Raw genomic sequence first — 23,422 nt, 5'->3', positions numbered from 1 at the left:
CGCCTCTGTCGTCAAAGCTCACTGTCGCCAACAGAACATGCAGCGTGGTCCAGTGGCCAAAATTGTGTCAAATGCTAAATTGTGCTAAATCGTGTCTAAGTCAAACATAATTGCTCTCTCTAGATTCCAAACAAATTTCTAACGTGCTAATTAGCTCCGCCCACCCAGAAGTCGGCTTCCTTTAGAATTTCTTGAGGATTTTTTTCGCAAATTTTTGACGTAAGAGAATGTGGCCAAAATTGCGTTAAATGCTAAATTGTGCTACATCCTGTCTAAGTCGTACATAATTGCTCTCAACACATGATTCGAACGTACTTCCATTAGCTCCGCCCACTCAGAGGTCAGCCATTTTTAGAAAAACAAAAAAATCGGATCGGGATGTAATTTGATACATGCGTCAGGCTTACATCAAATTTTTTTGAGGATTTTTTGGCAAATTTTTGACGCGAAAAAAAGTGGCCAAAATTGTGTTAAATGCTAAATTGTGCTAAATCGTGTCTGAGTCGCACATAATAACCAAACTTGGTACACTTGTTGCTCTCACGATTCCAAACAAATTTCTAACGTGCTTCCATTAGCTCTGCCCACCCAGAAGGCCATTTTAGAAAAACAAAAAATCGCATCCAAATGTAATTCGGTGAGTGTGTCGGGCTTACTTTAAAGTTTCTTCAAGAATTTTTGGCAAATTTTTTGACCTGAGAGAAATTCGGCAAAATTTTGTTAAATGCTAAATGCTAAATAAGTTTTTTTGTCTATGGTGTCGAGGTCTCACAAAGTTGTTCTGATATTAGCCAAACTCGGTACACTCGTTGCTCTCATGATTCCAAACAAATCTCTAATTTACTTCCATTAGCTCTGCCTAGCGAGAAATCGGCCATTTTGGGAAAAAAAAAAGTAATGGCTAGTCTACACATTTGAACGAACTCGTCCTAGCACGTTTGAGCTAGCCGCGTCAAAATCAGTCCATATGTTCTTGACAAGTTAATGATTAAAGCCTATTAAAGGATTTTCTCTACGTCAAAAGGTGTGGCCTCATGGCTCCGATAAAATTTGACGTTTAAATTTCAGGAAACCCGTAATTAATGAATTACCAATAAGTACCTTATTTATTCCCAGTAAGATCATTTGCTCTCTAATTATCCTCCTCTTCCTCACATATACCAGACAAAGGGAAATTAGATGAGAACCGTGTCTAACCGCTCTGCGATTTCCCCTCGGGGAAATGAGGCTAACGGAGGTAGAAGTGTTTTTTTTTACTTCCAAAGAAGACGTCACGGAGAAGAGACGGCTCACTTTTCCCCGTGTATGTCGTTATAAATAGACGCGTGCTGTGTGACACAACTTCCTGCTGCCACTTCCTGCAAAATCAACACTTTTCAATTCAACCATCTGTTTTAATTTTATTTAAAGTAAAGCAGGAGATTGAGAGCTGCCATCTATATTTGGCACCAGGAATGACAAGATACCACTTTATGGATATCGCAAACTTTTCGAGTATCAACGGATAACCGATATCAGTACGATACGATCAGTGTTGACGACATTTCGAGCTATTTCAAAGACATCCGACACCGTAAGACAAATATAGGTATTGGAACCGATATTTTTGGGGCCAGATTTGACAGTTTTTGGGGGTTTTTTCCCTTAAAAAAAAGGCAACTGGTTCTACTTTTTATGTCTCGGCAGGCATAAAAAATTTAGTTATTACTCTGTGGGCATTCGTTTTGAGAGGCGACTGCTCTTGTGAATCTAAAATAGCGGCCGCGAACGTTACGAGGCAGTTTAAACACAACGCGACGCCGCGATGCGACACAAATTTCGTGGGGGCCCATTTTCGCGCGCGGAGAGCGTCAGCGCAGCAGCTGTTTGTGTGTCGAGCAGGTGAAAGCAGCTGCCCCCCGCTGCTGGAAATGAGATTGATGGCGGCGCCGCGATGCGACGCGAGCCACAGCGGCGCATCCGTGAACAAAACAATGAGGCGGGAATCCAGTAAAAACACTCCGTCGAGGCCGACGGGGGGGACCCCGCGGAGTCTGGCGATAATTCAAAATATTGATTAATGTGGCTTTGAAGGAAAGGATTTTGATTTTTTTCACTTTTTTTTTCCCCACTCTTAAAGCAACACTCATGTGCCATATGGGCTTTAATTTTAAAGGAGTGATTGAGCTGCGCAGCTTCTGGAGCTGCTGCTGCTGCTGTGGGAGCCCCTGGTTCTGGAGGTAAAAAAGCCACCATTTGTTTTCCCGCAGACAAAATGATGAGACTCGCTGTTGGGTAAAAAAAACGCTCCTATGGCTCCGATTACTCCCCCCCCCCCCCCCTCCAATAAATGATCAATCCATAATATGGATTGATTAACAGCTGCAACGCTAAACATCTGCTTTTTTGATTTAGAATGAGAAGTAATTGTAAATCGAGGTAAATGGTGGGTGGAAGATGGAGATGTTGTCATTAAGAAGATGGAAAATAGAGCTTTTTGTTTGTTTTGTTTTTCTCAACTTTGGGATCTTGGGTATTATTTAGTGGTGGAAAATCACACTAAATAAATTAAACAACGTTGTTTTTTAAACTATCAAATTCAATTTACTAGCACTGATGGCCATATGATTTATTTTAACACGTTCATGTTACAGCAGCACGAGTAGAGCTCTGATTAACTCTGACTTACTCTAACTCGGAAGTTAATTACGTCTTTATTCGCTTAAAGTCTTGTTGAAAAAGGGTTGTTGACGGACATTTTCGGTCGTATTTTTTGCGTCAACGAAATAAAACACTGGTTAGCATCGCGCTAGGGTCCGTTAATTAGCTTCTTAACCACTTGGTAGCAGTCGACCGCCAAGGCAGCTCAGCCCCCTGACAAAATAGCGATTAAAATAGTGACGGCGTCAACGGATCACAGCTAAAATCAAATCTTTTGTTCCAGGTCCCGGACATTTCGTGAAAATTTCATCCAAATCCGTCCGCGACTTTTCGAGTTATGTTGCTAACACAGACAAACTGTGTTTTGTGGGTGGAGCTTAAATAAGAAGGCCAAAGGGATTTCATTTTATTATTTTCTGGCCCGGTTTTATTTTATTTTATTTATTATTTCAGGACAATGCACATTAATGAACATAATACAAAAGTACGTGTAAATGCGCCAGATTATAGCCCAGGGGCTAATTTCCATCTGTAGTCCATATTCGGCAGGTTGATGTTGGAATAAAAAGAACAAAATATATACATAATAAAACAAGCTATTTTACTAGCTTTAAAAGACTTGCTAACCCTAACTTTAATAATATCATTGGGATAACAAAAAAAAACATGAAAATGGACTTCATTTCACGAGTCCATTACGGTCGCAGTAATCATCTCTGCTCTCCACACTGGCCCTCGTATTATTTCTTTGTCGCGCACTGAAAGAGAACAGATAATAGCGGTGAAACCGACACGAGGCTTCAGCTGTTAAGTATAAATATCTCCATCCGCTGTGTTCACACAGGACAAAGTAACCCAGTTGTGCCGAATCGCCGGCCGAAGCTTCCTAATAGCGTTCGTCCTCCGTCTCCTTTCACACTTCAAAGGTCCGTCTTCACAGCCAGCGAGGACGATTACGGCCGAACGATAACTCTTTAAACGTCCTGCGACGATTGCGTTAATATAGACTTTCAGGATTTACAAAGGCGATCTTATGAAGATCTCATTTATTTTATTGTGTTTTTCATTATTGCTCTGCGGCCGAGGCGGCGTACGGCTGATCCTCTTCCTATAGTGTCACATTTCCCCCCTCTTGACATTTTAATGTCTCTCCTTAATAATACAACAGCCCTGAGGAAGACTCAGAGATAAAAGTAGAAGAAGAAAAAAAACATGTTTTTTAAAGTCTATTTTAGGCTTTTTTTCCATTTACGCTCTTAATGGACCATTTAGTCGGAGGAATAATTTATCCGGAGTGAGCTGAGTGACAACGAGAAGCAATGATCCTTTTGGATCTCAGGAAAAAAACAAAAAAAAAAACATCATTAGGTGAAAATTAAACTTTCATGAGACGCTGTCAGTTTGTGAAAGGGACGCATTCATTCTCGTATAAAGCAGAGTTAATAGGAACATGCGATTACGTCGATTACGAAGGCGATCACTGGCAGTTTGATAATAAGTGCGAATTTGGAAAAAAAAAAGCACTTTTGACGCAACGTGGTCAATGAAAGCTTAGTTTATAGGAATAATATTCCTTTAAATGCATTAAAAATACGATATTCAATATTGGTATCAGTTCCATACTGGTTAAAAATCACTGAATCGGATATTGGACGGATAAAAATGGCTTGAAATGGTTTTAAAAAGTCGCAAAACGAGTGTATTGGAGTGATATCCGGATGCGCAAAAGTTGTATTGATGTTGTGCGATACTGTACCTACGTCGTACGTACTACCATGATGCAGTGATTCTGCGATAATAGATATATCAAACTAAAGAAATGACAATCTGTGACAATATAGAGCACAGACTTTGGAGGAATTACATTCTGTTGATTATTTACCAGCGTCTGCCGTCGTCCCGCTGTCGACGTCTGTCCCCAAATAATGTATTTGTGTGATTAGCGCCACTGAAAAGAGGCTTATGGCGCTTTTCCAATATACAGTTCCCGCACGACTACGCTCTATTCTACTCAGTTTGGTATCATGCACTTACTATAGTACCTCTTCAACATGGGCTAAATACACCAGACTCAGTCTAGACAGCGCGCTAGCTGGCCCGCTATTTAGCTAGCTAGCCCGCTATTTAGCTAGCTAGTTTTTCAACTTGTTTTGACTCAAAACTAAACATTTGGGTGCAAAAATCCTTACATTGGAGATTCCTCCGAAACTTGCACGATTTAATGCGGCTTCAACGAGCATGCTAGCTAGCTAGTTTTTCAACTTTTTGTGACTCGAAAACAAAACATTTGGGTGCAAAAATCATTAAATTAGAGAAACCACTTTACATTACAACATCACAAACAGTAAAGAGTATTTTCATTATTATTATTATTATTGTTCACTGTATTTTCTGGGAGGAGATTCCACCGAAACTTGCATGATTTAATGCGGCTTCAAGGAGCATGCTAGCTAGCTAGTTTTTCAGCTTTATTTTTTTACTCAAAACAAAACATTTGGGTGCAAAAATCATTAAATTGGAGAAACAAAATGTGCATTACAACATCACAAACAGTAAAGAGTTTTTTCATTAGTATTATTATTATTGTTCGCTGTATTTTCAGGCAGGAGATTCCACCAAAACTTGCATGATTTAACGCAACTTCAGACTATAAACAGACACAATGTTAAATATTGAGATTTTAGACATGTCCTTTGCTAAATGTTAGCGAAAGGGAAATCTGTTCCAATATGTTGGACAGAAAATTAATGGTACACAAAAACGTTATAACATGAATCATACTTGAAGGGTAAAAACGTCAACAAAAAAACTCCACACACAAAACTGTCAATTGTGGAGCGACTGGTCCCGCTAACTCGCTAACTAAGAGCCGTACAATACAAATTACAGACTCTAGCTTTAAATACAGTGCTTCTTGAGTGTATTATAGCCTTTAAGTGCACTCTCATTCTTACCACAGCTACCTGACGTTTCCATTTAATTACCCTATAATCACTCTAAAAGGCTGGCGGAGCCTTTTCTTCCTGTTAGCGATCCTGTTCCAGCTAAAGTTAGCATAGATGACGCAGCAAAAAAAAAAAAAAAAAAGCATCCGTTAATGGCATTAATATCACTGTACCTCCCACACGCTCGCACACAAAGCGCCTCTTTTAGCGAGTGAAAGTGAAAAATGACCGCCGCGTCCCGCGAACTATAAACATAAGCGCGGGGGTTAATGGCCGCCCCTCGCCGCCGAGAGACCCTCCAGCGCGATAACGCCGGTAGCAATGTTCGTCATGTCTGGATTCCTGCTGTAAAAAATACAGTGGAAAAATATAGCAAACACTTGCCAGGTGTCAAATGGGGGGGGAAATTATAAATCCCTGCAGTACACACACACACACACACACACAAAAGCTTCACTCCATATGAAACAATGCAGGATTTAACAAGTATCATTTGTCAGCCTCAGGGGATGGGGAGGTGTGGGGGGGGGGGGAGGGGAAATAGACTCTACCCACCTGCTTTATTTTCTTTTCCAGATAAATTACAGCCATAACAACGCGATAGCGTTTCAATCCAAAGTCTCACGCCGCTTATGAAACCGATCACGCCGTCGTAAAGTAAGACCTAAGACGAAGACAGCGGCGTCTTCTGGAAACCTGGTCTGGTCCATTTTTACGTTGCGTATTTCGTCATGTTGTGGTTTCATAACTTCTAGGAGATGCACAATTACTCTACCGTTCACATTTTTTTTTAATGAATATAACATTAAACTAATCATAAATACACTCTATACATTGTTAATGTGACTATTCTAGCTGCAAATGTCTGGTTTTTAATGGAATATGTACATAGGTGTATAGAGGCCCATTTACAGTGTTCTAATGGTACATTGTGTTTGCTAATCGCATTAGAAGGCCATTGGTTGATTTGAAAACCCTTGTGCAATGACGTTAGCACAACTGTAAACAGTTTTGCTGGTTCTTTGACGAAAGGGCAAAATGATCATTTTGACTAAAAAATCATTATTTCTAATCTTGTCAATGTCTCGACTATATTTTCTATTCATTTTGCAACTCTTTTGATGAATAAAAGTGTGACTTTTAATGGAAAACAACAAAAACATTGTGTCGGTGACCCCAAACTATTGAACGGTACACTCTTAGAAATAAGGGTTCCAAAAGGGTCTTTCTACAAGAGCAGAGGTTCTACCTAGAACCATTTGCTTCTGGAAAGCCCTTTCCCAAAGGAAGGGTTATTCAAGGCTTCTTGGTTACACTAACGGTTCCAGTAAGAACCATTTTGATCCAGAGAACCCTTTAAAACCCCTTTCCTGAATAAAGGGTTTTAAAAGAATTCCTGGTGGAACCTTTATAAAAAGGTTCTACCTGGAGCCAAAAAGGGTTCTGCTATGAGAACAAGCCAAATAACCTTATATAGTTATACTTGGCACTTTTATTTCTAAGAGTGTAGAAATAAGGGTTCCAAAAGGGTCCTTCTACAAGGGCTGAGGTTCTACCTGGAACCATTTGCTTCTGGGAAAAACCATTTCTCAAAGGAAGGGTTTTTCAAGGGTTCTTGTTAACACTAATGGTTCCAGTAAGAACCATTTTGAGCCAGAGAACCCTTTAAAACCCATTTCCTCAATAAAGGGTTTTAAAAGGGTTCTTGATGGAACCCTCCAAAAGGGTTCCAGGTGGAAAAAAGGTTCTACCTGGAGCCAAAAAGGGTTCTCCTATGAGGACAAGCCGAAGAACCCTATATGGTTCTACTTTCATTTCTAAGAGTGTAGTGTTAGTCGATGCCTGCCCTTAAATTCCCATCCACCTTAAAGGGAACCGTGATTATAAACTCATGATAGTTGGTTTTTAGATGTAACTAAAGGCGGAAACGTGGATCTTTCCCACAGGGGGAACGGCCTCCCAGCAGAGAGGCTTCCTCGGCTGCATCAGGACTCTGACGGTCAACGGCGTGAGCTTCGACCTGGAGGAGAGGGCCCGGATGACGCCCGGGGTGAGCTCGGGCTGTCCCGGTTACTGCAGCGGCTCCAGCAGCCTCTGCCACAACCGGGGGCGCTGCGTCGAGAAGAGCAACGGCTACATCTGCGACTGCTCGCAGTCGGCGTACGGAGGAACCACCTGCAACCAAGGTCGGTCCAAAAAGCGTGCACGCTTTTTATGTGCGTAATAACGCGTAATAGGTTGACTTTGATTATAGACAAACAAACAAAAGAAACAAAAATAATCGATCAGCGCTCAGGGTGTTCCATTACAGCACACGGATAAAAATGCAAGCAACGCAACGAGACAATTAATACTTGTCCTGGAGCCAGACTTTGAGAACATTTAAAATGCATTAGACCAAATTATCTCCTGCAGAATGTGAGAGAGGCGGAAGACGCAGGAACGGAAACCGGGAGAGCTGAACAAATAACCTCACTAGACGAAGAAAAGGCACTCTTAAGTGTGATAAGAGACGGCCGACCACGCTGCAGTGTTTACTGTTTAATATCGAGGCATCGTCCGCTGCTGCACGCGGGATAATCTGACTTCTGTGAAGTTATTTCCTCTTTATTGCAGCTTGGATCTCGTCTCGCTTAGATGTGTCTTTGGGTGTCAGGTGTTCATAAAAATGGACTTAGGCGCACGTCGGTGCTGCCGTGTTTTCACTTGTGAGAGGCATTTTCAATAAGAGGGGAAAAAAAAAAGATTTGCGCCCACATAAGCCTAAAGTCATCGGTATCCATACAAACACATATATCACATGACCATCGAGCTGCAATGGGCAGTTTTCAGCTTCTGAAATGTGAAGATTTCCTGGTTTCTTTGCTTCATTTGACAAAGAAATCATTCAAATGAGTGGAACCTTTATAAAAAAAAAAAAGGTATAAAAAGGTTCTACCTGAAGCCAAAAAAAAGGGTTCTCCTGTGAGGACAGGCCGAAGAACGTTATATGGTTCTACTTAGAACTTTTATTCCTAAGAGTGTAGAAATAAGGGTTCCAAAAGGGTCCTCCTACAAGGGCTGAGGTTCTACCTGGAACCATTTGCTTCTGAAAAACCCTTTCCCGAAGAAAGGGTTTTTCAAGGGCTCTTGGTAACACTAATGATTCCAGTAAGAACCATTTTGATCCAGAGAACCCTTTAAAACCCCCCTTTCCTGAATAAAGGGTTTTAAAAGGGTTCCACCTGGAACCCTCCAAAAGGGTTCCAAGTGGAACCTTTATGAAAAAGTTCTACCTCGAGCCAAAAAAAGGGTTCTCCTATGAGGACAAGCCAAGAACCTTATATGCATCTACTTAGAACTTTTATTTCTAAGAGTGTAGAAATAAGGGTTCCAAAAGGGTTCTTCTACAAGGGCTGAGGTTCTACCTGGAACCATTTGCTTCTGAAAAACCCTTTCCCGAAGAAAGGGTTTTTCAATGGTTCTTGGTAACACTGATGAACCATTTTGATCCAGAGAACCCTTTAAAACCCCTTTCCTGAATAAAGGGTTTTAAAAGGGTTCCTGGTGGAACCTTTATAATAAAGTTCTACCTGGAGCCAAAAAAAGGGTTCTCCTATGAGGACAAGCCGAAGAACCTTATCTGGTTCTACTTAGAACTTTTATTTCTAAGAGTTTAGAAATAAGGGTCCCAAAAGGGTCCTTCTGCAAGGGCTGAGGTTCTACCTGGAACCATTTGCTTCTGAAAAACCCTTTCCCGAAGAAAGGGTTTTTAAATGAGATTACAGTAATGTGGAGGTAAGCCCTTTGTCCAGGAAGTGAAAGAGCCATCTAATGGTTTGCAAAAAAAAAAGAGCTCCATTTGTGTGTAAATCTGCTTACTACTGAACATACGAGGAAGCCGCAGATCATTATAGGTTGAGGAAGTGTTTCTGCTTCTTGGGTACTCGACCCTGAGGCCATCTTTTTACCTGGACTCCTCAGACTCTGGGTAAAGTCCCGTCTGAAAAAGGGTCTGTGATACACTCTATAATCAAAAAAAAAAAGACTTCTCATTTGATTTATAGCGCCAGCAAGCATTTTCCTCTGGAGTTTTATGGCCTCAATCATGAGTTTTAGGTCTTCTTCGATACAGCATGACATCCATTTCGTAAAATTATGGTTCCCATTTGGACTCGAAGTGATAATAAAGCACGGCCTGTTTTTGGTGATTGACAGCGAGTACCGTCGAATAAATACATGGTTTGCCGGTGTATTGTTGGACACGTTCTTCCAAATGTGGCTACTCTTGGTTTTTGGTCTTCAAAACGGCCGTGAGATCGCTGTAGGTGAATATTTGTCATTATTGTGATTGTATGTGTGGTTCATTACATGGTGGAAACAAAGAGGGAAAAAAACCTTCCTGGGAACACGTTTTTATCCTTCCCGTGTTTTCCCTCCTGTGTCAGTTTTTATACATATTTCACTTCATGTCCATGTTTTATGTAGGTTTTTGCCTCTTTGTTTGTTCTGCTCCTCGGGGCGGACGCGATGATATGTGTGGGCTGTCGACAAGAAGAGAAAACACAACTTTTATTTATTTATCGTGCGCGGCAGACACTCGGGGTTGAAAACGGGGGCCACGCCGGCGATCAAAAGGCTTTCGCAGCCACGAGCGGCGCTCGTCTGGAGGATTATCTGCTCCAGTGGACGCGATGGCACCTTCTGCTGAGGTGCCATCGTGGTGAATGTGCCGCGGTGGTCTAATGGTGTCTTTGCATGTAGGGTTTGCGGTGATAATCGTTCCCTCTACCTTCCAGTCGCCCCCTGAAGAAAATGCACAGTTGGATTTAAAGATGAAATATACAAGTGCCGTATGAACAGGTGTGTGTGTGTGTGTGTGTGTGTGTGTGTGTGTGTGTGTGTGTGTACCTCAGGGCCAGTTGGTCTCATCTCTGGTCCTAATGAGGCAGAACCTCATTGAGGAACTGGTTAAGGCGCTAATGCTGCTTTTTCGCGCCGGACTCGATTTTCCGTGTCACTTCGCGATCCCCGCGGGACCATTTGTCTACATGCAGTGACGAGTTGTGTGTCCGGCTCCTTTGTGGCGTCGTGAAACCACAACCACACACGACGGCGGTCACACACACACACACACACACACACACACAAAATATACGCTTCCCCCTCCAGTAAAGACCTGGTTTTAGGCTTCGGTTTCTTAAGTGTTTAGTTGTGATGGCTAAGGAGTACCCTTCCTAGGAATGCTGTACAAGAATGTATGCGCATGTATATGTACCTTTTTGGGACCTTTTCTGGCATAGATATTGAGGAACCATAGTCCTTTGGACCAAAACCTGGTCCTGATGAGGCAAAAACTCTTTACTCTTTGGTTAAGGTGAGGGATAACGCTTTGTTTCCGCTGTCCTAATGAATACAAGTCAATGCAGGGTCCTAAGAAGGCTAGCTGTATGTCTCAAATCAATTTTTTGGGACGATATTATGGCTGATCTTCACGTCTTTAAAGGCCTTTTGTCGGGGTAAAGACTTTGTTTAAGGCTTGGGTTTCACTTAGGGTTAGATTCAGGGTTAGGGTTAAGCATTTAGTTGTGGCTAAGGAGTATCCTTCCTAGGAAGGCTGTACAAGAATGTGCGTGCATGTGTTTAACTCTTTGGGACCTTTTCTGGCGTAGATATTAAGGTACATAAGTCCTCATTTGGACCGAAACCTTTGTTTAGGGCTTGGGTTTCACTTTGGGTTAGATTCAGGGTTAGGGTTAAGCATTTAGTTGTGATGGCTAAGGTCTTGTCCGAGTGCCCTTCCTAGGATTGCTGAACGTGTTTACCTCTTTTGGACCCTTTTCTAGCATAGATATTAAGGAGCATTCGTCCTCATGGAGACCAAAACTTTGTCCTAATGAGGCAATAACTCTTTACTCTTTGGTTAAGGTTAGGGCTAACGCTTTGTTTAGGCTGTCCTAATGAATGCCGGTCAATGCAAGGTCCTAAGAAGACTAAGAAGGCTATGAAGGCAAATTTGGATTATGATCTATGTTTGTGAGGACATTACGGCTGATCCTCACGTCTTTAAAGGGATTTTTGGGCTTAAAGACTTGGGGTTAGGGTTAGATTCGGGGTTAGGATTAAGCATTTAGTTGTGATGGCTCAGGTTTTGTCCGAGTACCCTTCCTAGGATTGCTGTACAAGAATGTATGTGCTCGTGTTATACCTCTTTTGGACCTTTTCTGGCATAGATATTGAGGAACATTAGTCCTCATGAAGACCAAAACCTGGTCCTAATGAGACAAAGGTTAAGGTTAGGGCTAACGCTTTGTTTAGGCTGTCCTAATGAATGCCGGTCAATGCCGGCAATGTCCTAAGAAGGCTATGAGGACAAATTCGGTTTATAATCTATGTTTGTGAGGACATTACAGCTGATCCTCACATCTTTAAATGGCTTTTTTGGGGCTTCAAGACTTGGGGTTAGGGTTAGATTCAGGGTTAGGATTAAGTATTTAGTTGTACCCTATGAAATCCTAGGTAGGAGTACCTTCCTAGGATTGCTGTACAAGAACGTATGTGCTCGTGTTTACCTCTTTTGGACCTTTTCTGGCATAGATATTGAGGAACATGTAGTCCTCATTTGGACCAAAACCTGGTCCTAATGAGGCAAAAACTCTTGGGTTAAGGTCAGGGCTAACGCTTTGTTTAGGCTGTCCTAATGAACGCCGGTCAACGCAGGGGTCCTCAGAAGACTCGCTGCATGTGTAAAAGTCTGCAGTAGGTTACGAGGGCAAATTTGGATTCAAATCTATTTCCGTGAGGATATTACGGCTGATCCTCACATCTTTAAAGGGCTTTTTGAGGGTAAAGACTTTTATGTCGTTTTATGCTTGGGTTTCACTTAGGGTTATGTTCAGGCCGAAGCGTTGAGTTGTGACGGCTGAGGGTTATGTCTGAGTATCCTTCCTACGATCGCTGTACAAGAATATTATATGTGCTTGTGACCTTTTCTGGCATAGATATTGGAGACTCCTGTGCTATAAGCTATTCTTCTTGTGTCCTAAGGAGAATAGCTGTGCAGACGTGTGTGTATGTGTGTGTGTGGAACACATATGATGAGGTGGGTTATAAAGTGTGTTTTAACTCCCAGCATCTGCTGAGGTAACAGAGGTGTCAGCGGCATCGACAGCTCGTGTGAATCACTGCAGTGAGTACGTGACGTCCTTGTCGTCCTCTCCTTGGGGAGATGCTGCTTCTCTCTCTCTCGTCTTTCGCTGTTTTGTTTTTTTTGCTCCGAACGCACTTTGACGACGTTTAATTAAGCGCTTTGATTTTTGCGACCAGAGTTTTGTCAAACAAAGTGTCTTTGATGCAGCTTTCGCTCAAGTACGTAATTCTCTCCCGCTACGTTTCAGAAGAAAAACACCAAGTTTTGGCCATAAGTTAGTATGAATATATCTTAATTCGTGCAGCCACAAATGAACCCAAAGCTTTACTTTATCCAAACCCAGGAAGGAAACTACATTCAATTTAATCAAGTACTACGGAAGACGATTACGGCAATTATGTTTAAAAAAAAAATGTTAGGAAACAAAATAAAACAGCCAGAGATTAAAGTCAGAATTCTGAGGGTAAAATAAGTCGGAATTCTCAGATTAAAGTCAGAATTTTCAGATTAAAACTAAGAATTATCAGATTAAAGTCAGAAATCTAAGATTAAAGACATAATTTCTCAGATTAAATTCAGAATTCTCAGATTAAAGTCAGTATTCTTTAGATCAGTCAGAATTTTCAGATTAGTCAGAATGTTCAGATTAAAAATCGCAATTCTCGGATTAAAGTCAGAATTCTGAGGGGAAAATAAGTCGGAATTGTCAGATTAAAGTCAGAATTGTCAGATTAAAACTAAGAATTATCAGATTAAAGTCAGAAATCTAAGATTAAAGACATAATTTCTCAGATTAAATTCAGAATTCTCCGATTGAAGTCAGTATTCTTTAGATCAGTCAGAATTTTCAGATAACAGTCAGAATGTTCAGATTAAAAGTCGCAATTCTCGGATTAAAGTCAGAATTCTGAGGGGAAAATAAATCGGAATTCTCAAATTAAAGTCAGAATTTTCAGATTAAAGTCAGAAATCTAAGATTAAAGATATAATTTCTCAGATTAAATTCAGAATTCTCAGATTAAAGTCAGTATTCTTGGATCAGTCAGAATTTTCAGATTACAGTCGGAATGTTGAGATCAAAAGTCCCAATTCTCGGATTAAAGTCAGAAATTCTGAGGGGGGGGAAAATAAGTATAGAAAAATAAATCTGAACTCTCAGATTAAAGTCAGAATTCTCAGATTAAAGCAAGAATTATTAGGTTAAAGTCAGAATTCTGGGATCAAAGTAAACATTATCAGATTTTTGCGACCAGACTTTTGTCAAACAAAGTGTCTTTGCTGCAGCTTCGCTCAAGTGCGTAAATCTCTCCGCTACGTTTCAGAAGAAAAACACAAGTTTTAACCATAAGTTAGTATGAATATATCTTCATTTCTTGCAGCCACAAATGAACCCAAAGCTTTACTTCATCCAAACCCAGGAGGGAAAAATAAATTTTTTGACCCCAGGACCGATGAGAGGTGGGTTCTTCCATCCATCCATCGGTCCAAAATCCAGCTCCCGCTGGGGGATCCTGAGGCGTTTTTCGCAGACCAAATGAGATTCATAATCCATTCGGTGAGCTCTGGCTCTAACCTGGGGTCGCCCGCCCCCTCCCCCCCCCCCCGGTGGTAGGAGCTCTGAAAATCTCCCAAGGAAGCGGCCCAGGAGGCGTCCTCCTAATCAGACGCCCCGAGGAAACTCGACTGGCGCTGACGAGCAGCAGCTCTGCCGGACATCTGAGCCGCCTCGTGTGAAGCTGAGCCCACACGGCCCCCGAGGGGAGGAAACTCAAGATCACAAAGCTTCTATCTCATACTTTCGTATTAAAGCTGCCGTTAAAGTCGACAGGTTTGCTCGAAAAACTAGTCGAGTCTTACTTCGCAAAACACTCTTATTATATGAATTTAAAAACGCGATTTTGCGACCTTGAAATTTGTGTCTAATTGCACCGTGTCACTGTCTGTGTTTGTCATCTCACTTTTTACTTCCCCTTCGTCTTTCCCGTGTTCCGGTGTTTTCGCAGAAGTGTCGGTGTCCTTTGACAGAGAGTCCTCGGTGACCTACACTTTCCAGGAGCCGTTCTCGGTGATGCAGAACAGAAGCTCGCCGGCCGCCAGCGTCTCCACAGAGAGCAGCAGCCGCGCCAGAGAGGACATCGCCTTCAGCTTCGTCACCTCCCAGAGGCCGGCCATGCTGCTGACCGTCAGCACCTTCAGCCGCCAGTACATCGCCGTCATCCTCGCCAAAAACGGTACGCGTGTGCGGATTTTACTTTACTACGCACACACAAAAAAAACTGAAGAATGAAACCCTGTGTCCCTGTCAGAGATTAAGTATGTGTTGTTACATGTACAGGTGTGTTTTTAAACTCAAAATGTCTTTAGCATAAACAACTATGGATTATTATTTACCGCACTTGGTGCGATTCATTCAATTTAAAGTACTACGGAAGAGGATTACAGGGATTATGTTAAAAAAAACAAAACAATGTTTGGAAGCCTGAATTCTGAGATTAAAGTGGGAATTCTCAGATTAGAGTCAGAATTCCTGAGATTAAAGTTTGAATTCTCAGATTAAAGTCAGAATGACCAGATTAAAGGCCCGGAATTTTACATTAAAGTCAGAATTTTGAGGGAAAAAAATCCTGACTTCTAAGAAAAGAAGTCAGAATCCTAAAATTAAATTCAGAATTCACAGATTAAAGTCAGAATTCACAGATTAAAATAAGAATTACCAGATTAAAGTCTGGAATTTTATATTTAAGTCAGAATTCTGATGGAAATAAATATGAATTCTCGGTGGAAAAAAAAAGTCAACTGCTGAGATTAAAGTCAGAATTCTCCGATTAAAGTCAGAATGACCAGATTAAAGTCAGAATTACCAGATTAAAGGCCCAAAATGTTATATTAAAGTCAGAATTTTGAGGAAAAAAATAAATCTGACTTCTAAGAAAAAAAAGTCAGAATCCTAAAATTAAATTCAGAATTCACAGATTAAAGTCAGATTTATCAGATTACAGTAAGAATTAACAGATTAAAGTCTGAAATTTCATATTTAAGTCAGAATTCTGACAGAAAAAAATATGAATTCTCAGATTAAAGTGAATATTATCAGATTCAATTCTGAAATGTTATATTAAAGTCAGAATTCTGAGAGAAAAAAAAGTCAGAATGCTGAGACTAAAGTCAGAATTATCAGATTAAAGTAAGAATTATCAGATTAAATTCAGAAATTTTATATTAAAGTCAGAATTCTGAGGGGAAAAAAAGTCTGAATGCTGAGACTAGTCGGAATTCTCAGATTAAAGTCAGAATTCTTAGCTCAAAGTAATAATTATCAGATTGAAGTCAGTTCTCAGATTAAAGTAAGAATTATCAGATTAAAGTCAGAAATTCTGAGAAAAAATTTCAGAATTATCAGAGTAAAGTCCAAAATCTTAGATTGAAGTCAGAATTTTCAGATTAAAGTCATAATTCCCAGATTATAGTCAGAATTCTCAGGAAAGGAAAAGTCAGAATAATGTGGTCCTCATCCTCGTCAGTGCAAAATCTCAGTATCTTACATTTAAATGAACACAACATTAATCCTTTTTTTTTTTTTTTTTTTTTCAATTACACACAATTTTAAAACCACAAACATCCTCAAACTCAAAAAAAAATGTAATACCTAAAATATGAAGATATTTGTCAGTGTCAGTCGATTAGCTTTGAAAACATGGAGTACTCCTGACATGAAACACCACTTTAAATCACTTCTTTAAAGTGTCGTGTTTTGAACCAAACAGAAATCCACTCGAGTCCTTTTCAAAGTCTCACCGTTTCTTGAATTCCTCACATCGTCGGTGAGTTTTTACAGAGTGACGGATAGTTTTTCACTCCCATTAATATTCTTTTTTTTTTTTTTTTTTTTTCTAAATGAATTCAGACGCGCCGCTCAGTCCTGGTGTAGAAGGCTGACGAGTCGCACACAGATCAGGTCAAACCAGGAGAGCGCGACCTCCGCGTGACCTCCCCCCCCCACGGAGACTTAAAAATAGCCAAATCCGCTTCATTCCACGCCGTTTAAACAGCTTCAGCCCCTCGTTCTACATTTCTAATTTATTTGAATGTGTGAGTTATGTAACCACAGGCCTTTGAAGACATTTCAGACACTGATAAAAAAAATAAAAAAATAAAAAAAAATGCCCTGCAGTTCACTTTTATCACACGCTGGCAAATACTGGGATGAAAAGTTGCTGTTGAAGCTCTTTGTGATGCCTTCAGGTCGTCAGACTCTCATCTGAAGTGACAGCAAATCAAAGTGTTTGCTTTATTTTGAAGGGAGAGCAGGGTTTTCTCTCTGGTTTAATGACAGAATAGTCTTTTCTTTTTTCTTTTTTTTTTGTCTTGGCCTATTTTTCTTAATTTTTCTTTATTTGCATATATTTTCATGTAAAATTTAACTAAGTCGACGTCAAAGTCACTTCCTTTCGAGAAAATAAAAGCCCTAACTTTGACCGTCTGACAAGTCGGGTCTTACAAATAATCCCTGCTCTCACAGTCCATGTAATCATTTATTCCAATAGTGTCACATAAATAAACCAGAGATTGCTGCCTTGACAGTGGGTTGGCCCCCACTTTTAAAAAATGCAACGCTCCTGAGTTCAAGTGGATGTCAAAGTGGAATTCACTTAATATAGAGGGATCCATTCATAAATCCACTGCTCTGCAGTTCGCAGAGTATTTTCTTCCCCTTTCTCACCCACAGCAGGAGAGGATCAGCAGATTACGTGCAGATATTCTCTTAAAACAATGTAGAAAATACGGTTGGAGACACTAAACACATATTTTAATACTTTTTTAAGTGTATTTGTATATTGACGGGTGAAGATCAAGAGCCCAAAATGACAGCTAGCATTCTAGCTAGCACGTGGTAGCATGTACGCTATGATTTGCGGCCGACACGCAAAATTGTTTAATGTTCATACAACAAACTGAACTCACCAACAACAACAGTACAGACAAAAAATTAGCATTAAAAAACATATTTTGCAGACTGCAAATCATGTTTATGTTTTGAAATCGTGTTTTGGCATGTGGCGCCACCTACCGCCGTCTACCAATCATTGCAGTCAGTAGAGTCTCAGCTGCCGAGCAACCACGGGGTTGCCAGTTACGTCAGAAAACGAAACCCAAAAGACCTCGGTATTTTGAATTTGAATGTAGTAACTTTTTTGTTTTGGGCCACATTCTTACATATGGCACCTTTAATTATTATTATTTGATTTGATTTGATTTGATTTGAATTTTTATTATTTTTTATTTTATTTTATTGTATTTATTGCGCGTGATGATAACAGACCTAACAAACCTAGGGCATTGCTTTATTTTGTTAATTTTTAGTCGTCTGACACCATATTCAGTATCATTTATTCTGATCCTGCCCCTATTAAAGATTAAAATCTGCAAAACGACTACAAATGTGCAACAATTCCCTCAAATGCATCATTTAAGGCATTTAAAAGTGAATTTTTATAGCCAAACTACTGCGACCCAATAGAAATGGTGAAAAAGAGCAGATATATTCATCAAAACACAGATCTTTATTTTCGTAGTGACCCCCCCCCAAAAAAAAGGAGTCCCTTCTGTGGGATCTGACCCACTCTCTGTCAACGACTGCTTTAATTCAAAGACGTATACTATGTTTTATGTAAAACTGCGCTGAATTAATCACGACGCTCCGTCTCTCTCTCTCTCTCTCCTCGCGCAGGGAGTCTGCAGATCTGGTATCATCTTCAAACGGACAGAAGAGCCGACGTGTTCAGCCCCGTTCCCGGGAACCTGGCGGACGGACGCCTCCACCGGATCAGGATCCACCGCGTGGGCAAAAACCTCTACATCCAGGTGAGATTTCTAAAGAAAAACCAAAAAAAACCTCTCTCTGTATAACGCCGTGCAGTTCAAACACCAGCCGTGTTGAAATAAAGATGGACGGACTCGTTGTGCTTCGACGCTCGCTGCCGACCCCCGCGACTTCGCAGTGGGTTTTTCACTCGCACAGGGTCAGTGTCAACATTTCTACTATTTATAGAATAACTTAACGCCGGGGATAAAACAGCAGTTCACTGAGCCTCGGGGTGAAAGTCTTCAAGTCTGTTTTTCACCTCTGACCACACGCGCAGCAGCGATGCTATATCACACTCGCGCACCCCTGTGGTGCACTTTTTACTTCTTCTTTTTTTTACTGCAGCGAGGTTACACTTTGATTTAATCCACTGAAGCTCAGAGTTGTGTTTTTTTGTTGCCACCAACACATCTTTTTTTCTCTAATCTGCACCGCATGATTCTGGTGGTTTTGGCACTGAACGCACACATAAATATATATATATATATATATATACAGATGTTGTTGCAGGTAAGTTAGAATCTGCTCGTTATTTTCTGTATTTAGATCCTGTGTTTATCATTTCCCGTCTACATGGTCCAACTTTAATACTGAAAGTGTTGGAAATGATGACACGTAATCTCAGGGCATTTTTTTTATCACGTTTTTGTCCTTCGGGACAAAAAGTGTCCAACTTTGCTGCCGCATCAGCTTAAAACGGTAGATTAAGTAAAAGGCTAATTTAAACTGTAGATGTTTTCACGGAATCTCCGTGTCATTTGGTAGCTGAATGCTGTAAATCAGGGCTGTCAAACATACGGCCCGCGGGCCAGAACCGGCCCAGCAGAGGGTCCAAACCGGCCCCAGAGGATAGATTTGTGAAAATTTAGCCTCATAGTTGGACCATAATACTATATTTTTCAGCTCCAGATACCCGTGACGAGATGTTTTCTGCATTTGTCGGTCCACTGGCATAATATTCTTGAAATTGCGCAAATTTTTTTTTTATTTAGTACTATCAAACATTTACGTGACTCCCGTTAAATGAGTCTCTAAAGTAACGTTTAACTGTAAAAACAGAGGCACCGATACGCTGGTTATTTGAAGCGTTGCTCTTTCTCGTTTAATAAACAGTCCGCTCCAGTTCTACTGTAGGCTAACCCGGCGCAAGAAGGAGCTAATGCAGCTAACAGAGCTAACTGGTAAACGGTGCCTGGACTTCCGGTGTCGCGGCACGTGGGTTAGCCTAACCCTTACCCTAACCCTAACCCTAACGTGTCATGCGTTGACATGATGCTGTTGATTTAGTGGAACGGCCCACTTAAGATGAGGGTCATTGCAATCATTCTGTATTTTCTGACTGTGTGCGCACGGCCCTAGGGGGCGCCAGAGCGTGACATAAAACACGAGACGACAGAGAGTGGAAATTGTGTGACAACGGTGAATAATTTATCGTGTAAAGTGTTTTTACGCTTGTGATAGCATCACCTGGAACTCATCTAAAACAGGAAGTTGCTAGATTTGTCGCTAGTATCATTTCGCTACTTTAGCTAAGTCGCTAATTATGCACACGGAAACAGCACAAACCATAAACGTAAACAAACTGACGTTATTTCCCTTTCAGCTTAAACCACGCGTAGCCTTCCACCTCATGACCTAAGACTGCGACTGAACGAGTGCAGGTGCAGCAACTCTATATAGCAGCTATAAGAAGGAACACGACCGTTTAAGGCTTCTAAAATGGATTCTAAATTTAGCTGTTCGCCAGTGGAGAGATGCAAAGAATAAAAAAATAAAAATGTGTCTGTGTGGATCTGAAGGCTGCAGACGGTCAAGCTCCTGCTCATTAAAACAAGTAAAAAGGCTGTTAGAGTCGTCAAAGACGGGAGGAAACAAAAGCGCGTATATTAATCTCCAATTCCACCTCTGACACAAGAGATCTAAGTTTGGAAATAACAGTTTCTGATTAACTGTTTTAAAAGGCGCTCTGAGGACATTCACGCATCAAAAACTACATTTTATGAAATTGCCGCTGCTGCCTCGGCTGAGAGCCTCTCGTAAAAGAGGTTTTTTTGTTTTAATCTCGCAGAGGTAACACCTGGTTTCATAAAGGTTATTATAATAATAATAATAATAATAATAACAATAATACATTGATTCATTTTTTTTTCTCAATGCTCAAAATAGTGCAATCCTCCGACGTCGACTCAGAGAAAGATGATGAAAGAACAAGTCCTTTTTACTTGATGAAAAACCTGAAGTCAGTGAATCGGTGAATCAGTCCTTAGGGCAGAAGCGGCACACAAAAAAAAATCAAGAGACAAAAGAGGCGCGGAAGATCACACGCGAGGAAATCACTCAAGGGACGAATGCACTTATCAAAGACACTGAATAGACAAACTGGCAGGGATCAAATGAAGCGGAGGAGCATGTAAAACTAGAGGGTTTGAGGATATAATGAGCAACAGGTGCAAACAATAATGGCCGGGTTAGACGCCGGGCCACAGGAAGTAAATTATCTGAAATGAGAAAAACCAAATTAACACCGCAGGAAATGAACGAACGGATAAAAGAGGCAAACGCACATCACCTTAACCCTTTACAGGGCACTCATTGAAGCACTTTTTTAATCCTAGAGGGTTATTGCAGGACTGGTCATTGAAGGTACCGTTATATAGAAGAGAAACACAAAGTATTGAAAGGATGATTAATTTAAGACATTTTTAGGACAGTCTTTCTCAATTCTGCTCCTCAGGGACCTCCATGTCCTCTATGTTCCAACACACCTGATCAAATTGCCATCATTGGTTTTTGCTGCAAAGGCAAGAGTGCTAACCACTACGCCAACCGTGTGGTCCAATTATTGTTCTGTCTTTTGTCCCTAATGTCTCCAATTACGCCTTATATGCAAGCTAGCCGCTGGATCCACCCCTATATATGGAAAGCACCAAAATTGAATGGGTCGCCCAACGCGGGTCTTCTTGTTGCAAAGGCAAGAGTGAAAACCACTACACCATCCGTGTGGTCCAATTATTGTTCTGTCTTTTCTCGCTAATGTCTCCTATCGCGGCTTACAGGTAAGCTAGCCGCTGGATCCACCCCTTTATCTGGAAAGCACCAAAAATTGAATGGGTCGCCAATGCGGGACATCTCGCTGCAAAGGCAAGAGTGCAAACCACTACGCCAACCGTGTGGCCCAATTATTGTTCTGTTTTTTCTCGCTAATGTCTCCTATTGCGGCTTACAGGTAGGCTAACGCTGGATCCAACCCCTCTATTTGGATCGCACCAATAATGTTATGGGTCGCAAGAATGCTAACCACTATGCCAACCATGTGGCCCAATTATTGCCCCTAAAGTCTCCAATCGCAGCTAATAGGTAAGCTAGCCGCTGGATCCAACCCCTCTATTTGGAAAGCATCAAAAATTGAATGGGTCGCCAATGCGGGACTTCTCGCTGCAAAGGCGAGAGTGCAAACTTATTAAGTGCTATGTCTTTTCTCGCTAATGTCTCCTATCACGGCTTTGGTAAGTTAGCTCCTGGATCCAACCCCTTTAGAGCTAGAGCTAACCTCTACAGCAACCATGTGGCCCAATTATTGTTCTGTCTTTTGTACCCAAAGTCTCCAATCCCTCCTTATAAGTAAGCTAGCCGCTGGATCCTACCCCTTTATTTGGATCGCACCAAAAATTTTATGGGTCGCCAACCCAGGTCTCTTTGCCGCAAGAATGATAACCACTAAGCCAACAATTATTGCCCCTAAAGTCTCCAATCACAACTTATAGGTTAGCTAGCCGCTGGATCCACCCCTTTATCTGGAAAGCACCAAAAATGTAATGGGTCGCCAATGCGGGACATCTCGCTGCAAACTTATTAAGTGCTATGTCTTTTCTCACTAATGTCTCCTATCACGGCTTTGGTAAGTTCCTGGATCCAACCCCTTTGTTTGGATCGCACCAAAAATTTTATTGGTCGACCAACCCAGGTCTCTATGCCGCAAGAGTGCTTACAACTACACCAACCATGTGGCCCAATTATTGCCTCTAAAGTCTCCAATCACAACTTATAGGTTAGCTAGCCGCTGGATCCACCCCTTTATCTGGAAAGCACCAAAAATTTAACGGGTCGCCACTATCGCACCAAAAGATCATCATAGATCATCTCACCAAGGCGCGATGACCTATTTGTCACAAATACGATGTATGTACTGTATATTTCAAAAGACTGGTTTTCAGAGTGAGGGGACGTCTAAAGTCTGGTTTGAATTGATCAAATTTCCAGTCGCCGAGGAGATTTTGCGGCTCCGGAAATTGCTATTTCTGAGCTCTTCAAAAGCCCTACTCGGAGAGAATTTTTAATTGAGCCAGATTGTTGGATCTAGAGCTAACACATGGGGGGGGTGTGAAGGCATTAGGCATCACAGAAGGTTCAGCTGGAGATGAGGAACCAAGAAAATTAATTAGTGCTTTATCTGTCTGTGTACATTTTCATGTCATTTTCCTGACCAGTCACACAAATCCTCTCCTTCAGGCAGCTGGAGAGCTTCATAACCTTCAGAGCGGAAACATTATTGAATGCTATTAGCGGTTGTTGATCTCAGCTCAGGCTTCGTTTTCGAGCCTTATGTCTCGTCAGTTTTTAAAATAGCTCAGCGCTGAACAAAAAACAACAACAATATTCAGCTCACGGTAACAACCGCCCCCTCACACCTGTACGACAACAGGTTGTTGCCGTACGCCGCGGCGGCGTATCCGCATTTAACTCGCGAGGGCGTCGAAAACGATCAAACTCGCGAGAAGCTGTTTAAACCACAACAACAATGTTCGTATTTAACTCAAGCGCCTGGATGAAATAATGAAAACGAGA

At 41.3% G+C, this 23,422-nt stretch overlaps 1 protein-coding gene across 1 annotated transcript in view; it reads left to right on the top strand.

Moving 5' to 3' along the window:
• The window catches only part of cntnap5a (contactin associated protein family member 5a), a gene marked incomplete at both ends in the record, with an annotated part of 138,333 nt that overhangs the window by 105,120 nt on the left and 9,791 nt on the right, over positions 1–23,422 (top strand). Inside the window, 3 exons of the mRNA XM_083903183.1 lie at positions 7,532–7,771; positions 14,718–14,945; positions 18,443–18,576. Of these exons, the coding sequence (XP_083759309.1) occupies positions 7,532–7,771; positions 14,718–14,945; positions 18,443–18,576 (602 nt within the window). The remainder of the gene's footprint in view (positions 1–7,531; positions 7,772–14,717; positions 14,946–18,442; positions 18,577–23,422) is intronic.

Source organism: Microchirus variegatus, assembly GCF_963457635.1.
Source record: "Microchirus variegatus genome assembly, chromosome: 16".
In the NCBI taxonomy this organism is placed as follows: domain Eukaryota; kingdom Metazoa; phylum Chordata; class Actinopteri; order Pleuronectiformes; family Soleidae; genus Microchirus; species Microchirus variegatus.
This window is presented reverse-complemented; position numbering and strand designations above follow the sequence as displayed.